This window comes from Poecilia mexicana, unplaced genomic scaffold (genome assembly GCF_051168715.1).
Source record: "Poecilia mexicana isolate PSO_F unplaced genomic scaffold, ASM5116871v1 scaffold_14, whole genome shotgun sequence".
NCBI lineage: Eukaryota > Metazoa > Chordata > Actinopteri > Cyprinodontiformes > Poeciliidae > Poecilia > Poecilia mexicana.
The window spans coordinates 8,117,007-8,130,303 of NW_028263383.1; the positions used below are offsets into that span (position 1 = coordinate 8,117,007).

General features: G+C 41.0%; 1 protein-coding gene across 2 annotated transcripts; it reads left to right on the forward strand.

The window, feature by feature from the left end:
* Positions 1 to 1,117: 1,117 nt before the first annotated feature.
* On the forward strand, positions 1,118 to 12,854 carry LOC106910751 (von Willebrand factor A domain-containing protein 7-like). 2 transcript variants are annotated; one of them, XM_014977442.2, is made up of 17 exons: positions 1,118 to 1,245; positions 1,331 to 1,390; positions 2,036 to 2,230; positions 2,307 to 2,579; positions 2,663 to 2,756; positions 2,844 to 2,978; positions 3,472 to 3,658; positions 6,570 to 6,745; positions 6,831 to 6,943; positions 7,024 to 7,140; positions 7,985 to 8,191; positions 8,264 to 8,396; positions 8,556 to 8,705; positions 9,996 to 10,088; positions 10,162 to 10,421; positions 10,503 to 10,796; positions 11,241 to 12,854. In XM_014977442.2, the coding sequence occupies exons 3-17, from the start codon at positions 2,048 to 2,050 to the stop codon at positions 11,625 to 11,627; spliced, it is 2,802 nt and encodes a 933-aa protein (XP_014832928.2). In that variant the 5' UTR covers positions 1,118 to 1,245; positions 1,331 to 1,390; positions 2,036 to 2,047; the 3' UTR covers positions 11,628 to 12,854. The 2 variants fall into 2 exon arrangements, with proteins under 2 accessions (XP_014832928.2, XP_087868851.1); XM_088012725.1 differs by lacking the exon at positions 1,331 to 1,390 and having other exon boundaries at positions 1,149 to 1,245.
* Positions 12,855 to 13,297: the final 443 nt, after the last annotated feature.

Consider the following 13,297-nt stretch of genomic DNA (forward strand, 5'->3'; position numbering starts at 1 on the left):
AGATATGAAGGGACACTGAATTTCCGTGATCCTGTTTTCCAATTCAGAAAAAAATCTGTAATTTATAATAAAATAATCAGTTAATATTTTCATTAAAGCGGAAAAAAAAACTATAGAAGTAGATTTACTTCTGGAGAAGTCGGATGTGGAGGTGAACGGATCAGTCGTTTCAAGTTTTCCTTGCCTCATGACAAATAGATTCATATTTTTACAAGATGATGAAATTTAATATTTAGCTTGCCAAAGAGTTTTGACTCCTGTCACACTAATGCGTAATGTTTTTTTGTTATATATTGTGATAAAACGCCAGATGGACTGAACAAGTGCATCATATTGCAAATGCAACTCAAATATCGCTGCAATGATCCTACTGATTCTCATGCTAAACTCCCATTTTTTGGTTTTAATTTAATTAATTCAAATTAAATGTTTTTAATTAATGTCTTTTACTAAGCCTTCTTAAAGCCACATTTCTAACCCTCAGATTTCCTTATGTACAGCAGCAGCAGGGGCAGTGTTTGGCTATTCTTTTAGTTACTGGTTAAACTTCCATTAACTTATTTTTCCAACATCTGAATAAAGTGAACGTTGTTCTCTTAAGAAACCAAAAGTGGACATAAAGGAATCCTGCTCAGTGGCTTTTGCATCCTGTAACAAAAGGGAGTGTTTACTAAACTTTAGGTCTGGCACCTGCCTGCCTGCCTGCAAAAAGGAAGTATTTGATATCCACCCCTCTATCAATCATCTATGAAAATACGAGAAGAATGTAAATAATACAGCTGTGGTTTGAACAATGATTAAAAATGAAAGTAAAGAACGTGAACAATGATTAAAAATGAAAGTAAAGAACGCCGTTACACTATTTTTCCCCTCCTACTTAACAGAACATAAATCAAAAACCTTTGTGTCTGAATAAGTCTTATTGACTATAGCAGCAAATTTCATGTCAACACTTAATTTCGATGTCGGTATAAAATAGTAATCCCAAGGTGCAGACATGACGTTTGCATGATGGTGTGATTAGAAGTAAACAGCAGGACAAGTCCAGCGTGACTCCGCCCTGAAGCTGACCCTTATAAGGTCGGTGTTGACAAAATCACTGCCAAGTTTGCTGAGCAGTTGCAAGGTGAGTAGGTTTTTCCTTTAATGTCTATGAAAGGGATCCGACATGAAGGAGACTCTTATCATGGAAAGCTAGAATTGGGATGCATTTCTGACTTTCCAAGATTAATATTTTATGGTTTGGTAAAGCTTTTAATCATCACATCCAATAAATATTTTAACGGTTTCAAAATGGCCTTTTCAAAGTGATTTAAACTGTTTTGCTTAGATTTTTAAAGCTGAGCTTGATGTTACCAAAGGAACTGAATAGAAAGTGTTCACAATCTTGGTAAGTATGTGGGAGACAAAGTTCATGCTTGAAGGTTTTAAATTTGGAGCAGGAGACTCTGTTGGGTTTTTCTCTTCAGTTAATACGATCAAAACCAATTTAATTTTATCTGTAAGGGACAGTTTAGGTCACCCTTAAATTTGTGGACAGGTTAATTTTTAACAAGACAAACAGATTTTGGACGGAATAAAACAGCCCAACATTTTGCTTTTTTTTAACAGCTTAGACTTCAACTATAGTGAAAATTAAAACTCAAGTCTCTGAATGAAAAACCATTCCTGGTTTGCATCCTTTGCAAGTGTTCAGCAGAAATGCTAAAGGATTTCCACAGCCACTGGGAGGAGCTGGGAAACACGATCCCAAACTCTAATCTGATTAACGGGTTGAGAAAAATTTATCCTAACAATTTACGTAATGACAAAACATTTCAACTTGCTTAGGGGCATTTAACTAAATGACACTGAAGATATATACTGATGTGAGCCTGAATAAATTGAAAAAGATGCACCAATTTTTTAATTGAAATGTTTCTGAATTTGTATGTTTGAACTATTGTTGTTGAGCTTTTAAAAAGATTAAAACTGACTAGTTTGTTGTGTTAAAAGTGACTGAAGATCTAAATTGTAGATATTTGTTTCTTTTCAGAAAATTGGAGCTATGATCCGCTCGGTGTTTGCTGTGCTTTGTTTCCTCCTGCTGCACATCGGAGCTCAGGCATTTGAAATTTTGCCTGGAGATTCTTTAAATCACCAGGAAATTACAGAGCAAGCGATTCTCAATGCAACTGTGCAGGCATGCCGCTCTCTAGCCCAGACTGAAGGAACAAGCTTCAACAACCCAGTAGGAATACACTCCCGTTACATTATTCTTTCTAGAAACTGATCTCTTTTGGTAACGTGTGAATGTGCGTTTTCAGGCTCAGCCTTTCACTGCAGAAGGCGTTGCTGCTGCCTGCGGCGCCTCACAGTCCTCGAAGGCTTTCCGTCAAGCCATCACATCCATCAAGCTGAGGAATATCAGAGTGGATATCCGCTACGCCCTCAAACCGAGCTTCCACTTTGATGAGGAGGAGTTCGTTCAGGGAAGGAGGATCATCACAGATGGAATGGTTGCTGTCAAAGCCGACAACAGGATGGGGAATTATGAGACCGCAAGGGAGAAACTGGGAGAGATCATGCATCCTTTGCAAGTATTCAACATCACTTTTACTTTTTTTTTAAAAGGTTGAAATCTTTGTGGATTGACTGGTAATTCTTCTTATCAATGTTAAAGGATTTCTACAGTCACAGCAACTGGGTGGAGCTGGGAAACACGCTCCCAAACTCTAACCTGATTAAAGCAGAAACCAGCATTGGCAACATCGCAGGTAAAGAGATGGCATGAGCCGATGACCCTGCAGAATGCAGTTTGTATGAAATGGAGTGAAACCATATGTGGTTTTACTCCATATCAGATCAAAACAGAGCCACCTGTCGCAGCTGTGTTGGCAATGACTGCACCAACAACATTCTGGAGGACATCATCGCCGGACAGATCCTGACCTCTGGCTACTTCGGGCTCCTACCTTTTGTCTCAACCAAGCCACCTGGTAAAAAAAAAACCAGATGGGTTTTCCAACACCGACCAGTTGTGCTTTTAGCCCTCCGATGTTTCAAATGCAATTCTAAACATGTGGATTTTAGTCTAGATTTAAAGGCACTCAGTGTTTCAGCTGTTTTGCAGTTTATGGCTTCTATTTTCTGACATGATGCTTAAATCAGCCATTTTATTTGTGACATACATTAAAAGATACAATCTCCAGTGGACTTTAAAATCTCTTAATTTCACCAACATACTTCTTCTAACAGAAAGTTGTTTTTACGTGGAGCTAAAGGTTAGAGGGCAGGAGACCTTCTGATAAAGACTCAAGATAGTCAGAATACCAGTGGAAACATACAAAAACAGACATGGGTTTGGTTACTGTAATGCCAAAAAGTATCTTTACACTAATGCAAATGTTCAATTTATTTATTTATTTATTTGTGATGCCTGTAAAACAAACCCAACTGTGTAAAAGTACTCAAACTTTTGTTTAATCAAAGGAAAGTGCAGTCATGGAGGATCAGTCGATCAAACCAGTAAGATCGAGCCAACCGGTGGGATTAACAAGGATTCCTTCCAGTCCAGCCACGGACATCTCCACACGCAAGCCGCAAACCTGGCAGTAGCTGCAACCAGCCAGCTTCTAGAGGACATCCGACTGGCAGCTGGAGACCTCCCCTTCCTACAGTACATTTGGTTAAATTATACAGAGGGGTTAAAGAAGTTTTAAATTCTTGGGGGTACTATGCTTCTTTGTGTGCTTTGGAGTTTCTGTGCTGATGAATTTTTTTGCGAAGCGATAAAAGCTGGGTAGCTCTTGAATTGCTACACAATGGAGCCATGATTCCCTCAGCCCACTGGCTGCAATGTTGACACCATGAGATGCCATGAGACCTAAATCCTGAACATCATGGCATAGAGTACATCCCAGTTTTCCATGTCTGGCATATAACAATTCATTTTAGCTTTTAAACTGGTTATATTGATCCTGTGTCCAGACAGAGGGATAATCAGTAGCCTAGCATCATGACCTGTTTGTTCTTTAATAAAGTTACGAGCGTTTTGATAAGGAGTCAGAGGAGGACATGCTGGTCTCAACGTCATGGCGGCGTTCAGTTTGTCACCTAATGCCGAGATTGGCTCAAAACCTTCCGCGATCAACGTGTTGCTCCCCTGCTCTAGCAAAGCACGAACAGTTCAGAAACCATATGAAATGGGGGAAAAAGCTGTTTATTAACTGATTAAGTCGTGTTTTAGTAGTTGTTCTTGAAAAACTAATCAGTCACGGCTTGTAGCAGTCCCTCAGACCCAAGAAAACACGGAGAGCTTACTTATTTCGAAACCAAGTTGTTGAAGTGCACTGAATACACCGTGCTTCAAATACACCGTGAAAACTAAAGTAAAATAAAATGCATTTCCTTAAGTGCTTTTGTTAGACACAAAACATGAATACGTTATAATAATAACGCTAACTTCACAGACTTATAGAGCTCTAAACATGTACCTCGATCCGCTGTCCAAGGGCTGCAAAGTTTATGGCGGTAAAGTCCGTGCTGTGCTGCCTTTAGCCCAGACATGTCCAAAGTCTGGCCCGGGGGCCAAATGCGGCCCGCAGCCTCTGTCATAATCACGTCTGGCCCGCAAGTCGAATTAATTCATTGGGCAGCAGTACTGTTACCTACATAGGGCGGACCTTACACACTAAGTGCTGTTCCTCATTTACCCACTAGAGGGCAGCAGTACTGTTACCTGCATAGGGCGGACCTTACACACTAAGTGCTGTTCCTCATTTACCCACTAGAGGGCAGCAGTACTGTTACCTGCATAGGGCGGACCTTACACACTAAGTGCTGTTCCTCATTTACCCACTAGAGGGCAGCAGTACTGTTACCTGCATAGGGCGGACCTTACACACTAAGTGCTGTTCCTCATTTACCCACTAGAGGGCAGCAGTACTGTTACCTGCATAGGGCGGACCTTACACACTAAGTGCTGTTCCTCATTTACCCACTAGAGGGCAGCAGTACTGTTACCTGCATAGGGCGCACCTTACACACTAAGAGCTGTTCCTCATTTACCCACTAGAGGGCAGCAGTACTGTTACCTGCATAGGGCGGACCTTACACACTAAGTGCTGTTCCTCATTTACCCACTAGAGGGCAGCAGTACTGTTACCTGCATAGGGCGCACCTTACACACTAAGAGCTGTTCCTCATTTACCCACTAGAGGGCAGCAGTACTGTTACCTGCATAGGGTGTAGCTTACACACTAAGTGCGGTTCCTCATTTACCCACTAGAGGGCAGCAGCACTGTTACCTGCATAGGGTGTAGCTTACACACTAAATGCTGTTCCTCATTTACCCACTAGAGGGCAGCAGTACTGTTACCTGCATAGGGCGCACCTTACACACTAAGAGCTGTTCCTCATTTACCCACTAGAGGGCAGCAGTACTGTTACCTGCATAGGGTGTAGCTTACACACTAAGTGCGGTTCCTCATTTACCCACTAGAGGGCAGCAGCACTGTTACCTGCATAGGGTGTAGCTTACACACTAAATGCGGTTCCTCATTTACCCACTAGAAGGCAGCAGCCCGTGTGACTCAGACCATTTGCAGCTGGAGCTCATTGAGCTGCAGAGTGACGCAGAGATCCGCGGTCGGTACCAGCAGCTTTCTCTCGTCAACTTTTACCGACAGCTGAAGGACAGGTTTCGAGAGATTCGGTTTGGTAAGAAAATGCTAAGCTTGTTTGGGTCGACGTTAGGGTTGCCACCTGTCAGAAATCAAAATAAGGGACGCGTCGTCCTAGTCTCATAGGGGAGGGGGCAGTTGGACGCAATATCGTAACACCGTGAATGAAACAATGACTGGGGTAGCCTACTATATAATTTACTCAGGGACCATTTTTTCTTTTGTTATTACACATACACATTTGTAGAATACGGAACAAATCGTGTCTCGTTTCGGTTCAATACGAGACGCAACATTTAACAGTCAAATACGGGACGGTTCCGTATTTTACGGGACGGGTTGCAACCCTAGTCGACGTATTTGTGTGAGAAGACATTCTCGGTTGTGAACTTAAATAACGGACTCTCACTTACGAGACATCTTGCGCATCAGTACCGCTGCCTTTGAACCAGACCTGGCATATGTGCCGCAGTCCAGATCTCAGTATCACATTAATGCAGACAAGTCATTTGTCATTTACAGTAAGTCTCTGAATAAATTTTGTTTTGTTTTTTAAGATAAGTAATAAATTCAGACAAGTTTTCAGTTTTAGCCTTTAGCCTGTTCTGAAGAATGTGTGCTTTAGTCCAGAGTCATTAAGATTTCAGCCCAAAGTGCTGACTGACAGGAGGCTAGCAACCATGCTAGCGACACTTCCTCTTATTTTACAGTTTAAATGAAGACACTAACTCAACATGAACCATACTACAGCGCCCCTACTGGGTACTATGAGTAACAACCTACAATCGGCATAAATAAAACATGGAACGGACATTTACACGGCTGATTAGTGAGTGCACTGGCTGCACACAGCAATGGGTTTTTATATCTTGCTTCATTTTGTTCCATCTCTTCTGGAAATTTTAGGATGGTGGGGATCTCTAGAGGATCCAGCAAAGCTCTTTGTTTTGTCACTGACACGTCAAAGAGCATGAGTGACGATATTGAGGTGGTGAAGACCGTCACGTCCACCATCATCAACATTGAGGTGGGAACAGAGAACGAACCGTCCGTTTACATCCTCGTCCCATTCAACGATCCAGGTACGGCTTTAGCTTCTCCATATTTAGACACATTTTCTGTCTGAGAAGGAAGAAAACTAAAAACTGATTTGTTTTGTTTGCCAAGGATTTGGGCCAATAATTCGTACAACGGATGCAACACTTTTCAAGGATATTGTGAACCATCTAACAACTACTGGTGGAGGAGATGTTGAGGAAATGAGTCTTTCAGGGCTGCAGGTAATGCTTTCTCTGTTCGACTGTCTTTAAAACCTCAGTTTTTACTGAAACTGATCTTTACTCTATGCATCGTCTTACAGCTGGCGTTAACTAGTGCTCCATTCAACTCCGAGATCTTTCTCTTCACGGATGCTCCTGCTAAAGACAAAGATTTGAAGAACACAGTGATTGCTCTCATAGAGCGGACCCAGACAGTGGTAAGTGTTTGCATGCTAACTACAGTGCACATTTCTATAGAGCATTGCACAGAGGATATATCTCAAAGTTTTTTACATTTTGTCACAGAAACTTTTGTGTTTGTATTCTCCCCCTTTACTCTGATGCATCAAAATGAAATGAAATGGTAGACCAGTGTAGTTTAAATCTGGTGATTCTGTGAAAACCTTTGATGTTTTTCAGAGAACTTAAAGTGTCTTAATAACAAAGAGACACACATAGTTGAAATGTTAAAGCAGGTTTGTTTAAAATGATTTTGACAAGTCAAATTACTTTTTGGAAAGAGTGTTAAGAAGAAATTTTTAGTTTGTTGCAAGCCATACAGTAAACATGTGTAATACTGGTCAAAGCTGAAATACTTTTGCCAATATGTAAAACCTGATTGGAGGAAAACTAACATGCATGCTCATGGTCATGCATGGTTGTGGCACCATCATGCTGTGGGAGAGGCTCAGTTCAATCCCCAGAGGTGCAACATCAACATACATGCAGCTGTAACTGCAGTGAAAAGTGGTTCTTCATGGGTTTTCTGAATTACTGACTTTTCCAGTTAAGATTTTTGTAAAACATGATTTTCTTCCTTTCCAGTTGTGCACTGCTTTGTTTTGATCAATCACACAAAATCCTAACAACATACACTGAGCTTGGTAACTCAAAAAGTGCAAAAAAAATAAAATTAGAGTCAAAGGTACATGAAGACTATTTTAGATGATCCACTTCATGTGCAGAAATTTTTTCATTTCTTGTGTCGAATAACATTGTTTTGTTTTTTTTCTTCCCCAGGGTAAACTCTGTTTAATTTAAATATTTGTTTTCTTATTTCAGGTCAACTTTATGATTACAGACTCCGTTGTTACTAATCGCCGCAGGAGAAGAAACAGCAACCTACTGCAGACCAGAGCAATCTCAGAGTCTGACGCTCAGCTGTACAGAGACCTGGCTCAGGCGTCGGGCGGTCAGGCCATCGAAGTGACGAAGGCCGAACTTCCTGTTGCTGCAGCAACCATAGTCCAGTCTGTCAGGTCCTCATTGGTAATGTCAGCCCAGATCTAACTGTGTTTGTGTAAAAGCCTCCTGGTGTAACCTCTTACTGCGATCCGTCAGGTGACCCTTCTGCAGGCGTCCAGGAACCCGGGACAAACCGACAGTTTCACCTTTATTGTTGACGAAACTGTTACAAACCCGACAGTTTACATCACCGGCAGATCCCTCACTTTCACTCTCACAAGCCCGACAGGTGACACCACCGCTCTGTTAAATTTGAGCCAACACATCGATTTGTTTCGGTTTTTAAAATATACAGTTTGCAAAAAAATATTTATAATACTTAGGATTAGAAAGGTAACTCGTGTTGCAACATTTACTTAAAGTATGCTGATTACTTTTTTTTTCTCAGGTGTAACTCAGCAAAGCACCGACTCCACAGGCTCATTGATCACTTCTTCAGAGACTGTGGGAAACTTCATAACGGTGCGATTACTAAAGCAAGTTGGACAATGGGCAGTAAGAATGGTGTCAAACAACCCCTACACCCTGAGGGTCGTTGGTGAGATTTCCACACGTTAGCGACCACTTTAGCATTTACGCTAACTTAGCACCTGCTCTTATTTAGGCACCGCAGTGAAGTTAGTTTCAAGTTGAATATTCGATATTCGAGCTCAGCGGAGTAAGCGGCGTTTAGCTCAAGGTTGATCCGATTTATGAATGCTAATGTCGGTCAGCGGTTCTCTATCGCTCCCGGCCGCAGCGCCCGAAGGTTCACTTAGGGACTGTCGACAAATTCCCGAACCAAATATTCCTGTCAAAGAAATGTTAATAAATGCCTTGAACTGTAACCAACTAACTAATTGTCAGTGCTAATTCATGCTTTTACATGAGACACAATATCATCTATTAAATTTTAAAGTCATATACAATATTTTCAATAATTTTAATATTAAATAATATAATGTTTTCTTCAATAGCTTCCAGATCATCTGACCTATTTACTCATAATCACTTTGAAATCTTTCTACTAGTCAGTAGAGATGAGGCACAGACATTTGTTTTCCATTTTAAGCCATTTTCCTTTTTATTTTAGGAGTTTTTTTTAATCAAAATTGATGATTTTTCTTCAAAATAAAATTCTGTACTTAACAGAAGAAAACCCAAATGTTAGTTTTGTTCTCAGCCACTATCACTATCATGTGTATGTCTTAAGTATTTTTCTTTTCTGCAACGAATATCCACAATTCTGATACTGTAACAAATGCAATGTGTGGAATCTACATTTACATTTCCTTTTTATAATAAAATTAGTCAACAGCAATTTAAAAATGTATTTTACTCAGTTTATGTACCTGTGTTACACCTGACATTGTATAAGCATGTCATTTAAGTAAACAGGAGTAAAATAGAGTAACACATCTCTGGTAAAATACGTATTTGTGACCTAAAAGTTACGTTTTAAAAACTAAAGCTAAAGGAAGAAAAGTGATTCTGCAAAAAACAATGAAACAGCAACGGACAGAACGTGCCATTGCTGGACGTTCTGCCACAAAGAGAGATTGTTACATTGTAAAACATTTTTAAAACATTTCTATTTCTTTCACTGCTTACAATATTCCTTTTGCTCCTTCACTTAAATTGTTGTGTGACTTTACATTAGTCTGTTTCAGCAGAAAAAACTGACCAAAACTGACAGAGAAACACTTTTAATCACACTTATTACAAAAACTCAGTCTGGATTTACACATTCATGCTTAACTCATGTTTAACTTTAACTCATCTATTAGATTTGCTACATTTTTAGTTATTCAGAAGCAATAAAATGCTTATTAGATTTTTGTATTTGCAGGTGAGAGCTCTGTTGACTTCCTGTTTGACTTTGTCGAGCCGTCTCAGGGTCCTTTCGGTGGATTCGATGCTCTCGACACGCGACCCAAAGCAGGTAGACTCCTGCTAATCTAAACTTTAACCGTGATTAGCTCAGCAGTAATCACTCTCTGTTTTGTTCTTTAAAGGCGCCAGTGGCACTTTGTTGGTGACTTTATCAGGAAGTGACTCTGCTGCTGTGACAGAAGTTGCTCTGGTGGAATCGACGAAGGGGTCGGAGGAGACGTTGGGAGTTGTGTCGCAGGGCAGCGGGAACTTTTTAGTCCAGGTTGATGTGATGCCGACGGTGGAGTTTGTAGTGAGAGTGAAGGGGAGAGTTCAAGGTTCTGCTACTGACTTTCAGAGACAGTCGCCCACCAACTTCAGAGCTTCTAATCTGACTCTTACAGTGAGTGAAAGTGTGGCATAAAACTCGAGACCAAAAACCTGATAACCAATGAAAGGTTAACATTTAAACTCTTTTCTTCAGGCCAACTCAGACAGCATCTTGACTGCAGGAACCATGACCTCTGTGCCCTTCACTGTGGCTTCAAGTAGAGGCGATGAAAACATAACCATCCGAGCCACCAACTCGAGGAATCTTGACTCGACGTTTCCGACCGTTTTATTGGTGGAAAGTGGGAACAGCACTAATGGCACGGTGACCCTGCTGGCTCCGCTGAGCATCCCGTCCGGATCCGACGTCATCCTCACCATCGTGGCCGAGACGCCGGACGGAAGTGACACCAACTACATTGTGCTGCGATTCTCTGTAGTAAACTCGGTAATAAAGCCACAATTAAGTCCTTCAAGCAGTTCTTTAAAATATTCAAACCGGTTCTCGGACCAACGCTGGTTCTATCACAGTTCAACAAATAAACAATGCGATGCTTTTCTTGATGCATTTAATGCAACTAATGTTCAAAATTATAACCAATGCCATTGAAACATAGTTGCTAAAAGGAGAGATGGGTAAATATATTCAGCAATCAAATGTTTACAGGTTCTCTGTTAATGACTCTATTTAAACTTTCTGCAGATTGAGTTGGTCTGAAATGCAAATTTCCATTACAGCTCACAAGAAAAGTGGAAACTTTGCATATAATGGCTGCATTGGTGTCACCCATCCCTACGCATGTACAGACTGTTATAACTACTGAACCCTTTTTGCAGTTATTAGCTCATATATTATCAAAAATGTAATCAAATCATCTTGTTTTCTCCACAGTTAAATGATTTCACCCAACCAGCGTGTCAGCTTCTCAGCATGCAGTCTGGCTGTGTCGAGAACTGCAGCCTGTCCGCTTGGGTCGCCTCCGTCAGAGTGACTGACGGCGACAGCGGGGCGGGCGTCGAACGCGTCAGCCTCATACAGGGCACCGGCGTCTTCAACACCAGCCTGGAGGCCGGGAACGAGAACGTAACGCTGGTGTCCTACGTCGCCTCCTGCTGTGCGCCTGTAATGCAGCTGCTGGTTGTGGACCGGGTCGGCAACGTTGGCACATGTCAGTTCACTGCCAGGGTCTCCGGGTCTGCCGCGGCCTCGCTGTCTTTTTTTCTATGTCTCATCATCATGGGGTTTGGACAACTTTTTCTCAGTGGATTCATGAAATGAATGATTCTAATAATACTTTATAACTTATAAATACTTTATCAACCACTCTGACAAATCTAAACCATCTGGAAAGACATTCAGGAATTTAAAATGCAATTACTTTCTTTTTTTATTGATATTTGCATTGATGTTTTTATTAGGGATGCAATGATAGAAAAATGTGGATAATCGATATCCAATAATAATGCTGTAATGGCTGATAACCAATATCTACTGATATATATTTCACTCCAGTTTCGACACTTTTGGCAAAAAAAAAAATCAACCAAAACAGAAAAAAAAAATCGGCAGTTTTATTTATCGCACCGATTCCAATATGTTAAAAAATGGCTAATATTATCCAGTACCGATATTGGTGCCGATGCAATGAATATAATCTGATTTAGAAAGAGATGATTTAACAGATGGCTGAGCATAATTCAATTGCTGCAGAAAGGAATTGAGTTACAAGAGCTGAACTTTAATCCCTTATGCTGTGTCATGAACCCATGGATGGAGGGGTGAGAGGCTGCGGGATAAACAGGAAAGGATGCAATGATGTCAACTGTGAGATAAGGTCAACTGTTGTCACAGAATCTGGTGATTAGAGGAAACCACCCCTGTTTTCCACTGAATCGGATGATACGATAACCGCTCACTCTTTAAATAGAAAAGCCAGAGAGTATAAAAATTATGAGAAAGCGGAACCAGGCGTTCTTTGTTCCTCAGTGTTCGAGTCGACAGCCACACGAAGATGCAGAATCAACGGAGCCCTGAAACCCTGGGGAGATGGAGAACATCGCACTGCTTAGAAAGGAACGAGATCCGTTAGCCCACACCCCGGGTTTCTGATTAGACAGCTGTCCTACGCTCAACCCGAGCATCACAACCGGGCTGCAGCAGACTTGGAGAACACGGAGATCACGGAGTGTCAAGGAACTGAATCCACAGAGGACAGTCAGCAGCTCAACCTTGTTCTGTTCTAAAAAGGATCTTGCCACACCAGGACAGGACTCAAGGATATAAAGCTTTCTGCTGCTGAGATCATTTCAACATCTGGGTATGAGAGGAATTGCATCCCAAAGCTTCGCTTCTCCATTCTAATGACACAGTATAGAGATATAGGTTAGGAAAGTTATGTGTGATTTTTTATCTCTTATATTAAAATGTTAATTCCATCATTAAAAGAAACTGTATGCCTATTTTCCCCCTGCAAAAGCTTGCTAATAAATGTATTATAAATTCTAATTAGAGTTGTGGACAGTTAAATTAATTGAGTCAGTTCTTGAGTTACTACTTCTGATTAAAGTAAAATTAATGGTCATGATTCTAGAAATTAGGGAGCTTCGGACGTTTCTTTGGTGTCTAAAATAATGACCTTGGGACTCACGCCGAGTCTCTAAAATGTATCCAGACTGTAACAAGTTCACGTTGTTGAAAGAGAGAGGGCTACCGTTAACGGGAGCGGTTTTTAAAACGAAGTAGTTGCAGGGCCACTCCGCTGACTGTTACATTAACTGAAAAAGGTTGTAGCTTCTGGACACACCTCTCTCGCAGCCGGCTTAAACAGATTGTCCTCTATAACACAATGTGTTTGTCTTTTTCTTATAGTAGAGATGAATTAATGCGCTATTAGTCACAGTGTTTACACCAGGCACAGTATTTCAAAAGCAACTAAACATAGTGGAGGT

Bases quoted from the DNA above. Each gene is read 5' to 3' on its own strand.
- LOC106910751 (XM_088012725.1), top strand. From the start codon at position 1,153: ATGAAAGGGATCCGACATGAAGGAGACTCTTATCATGGAAAGCTAGAA. The intron at 6,746-6,830 runs GTACGGCTTTAG...TTGTTTGCCAAG, and splicing joins CGTCCCATTCAACGATCCAG to GATTTGGGCCAATAATTCGT. The intron at 8,397-8,555 runs GTGACACCACCG...TTTTTTTCTCAG, and splicing joins CACTCTCACAAGCCCGACAG to GTGTAACTCAGCAAAGCACC.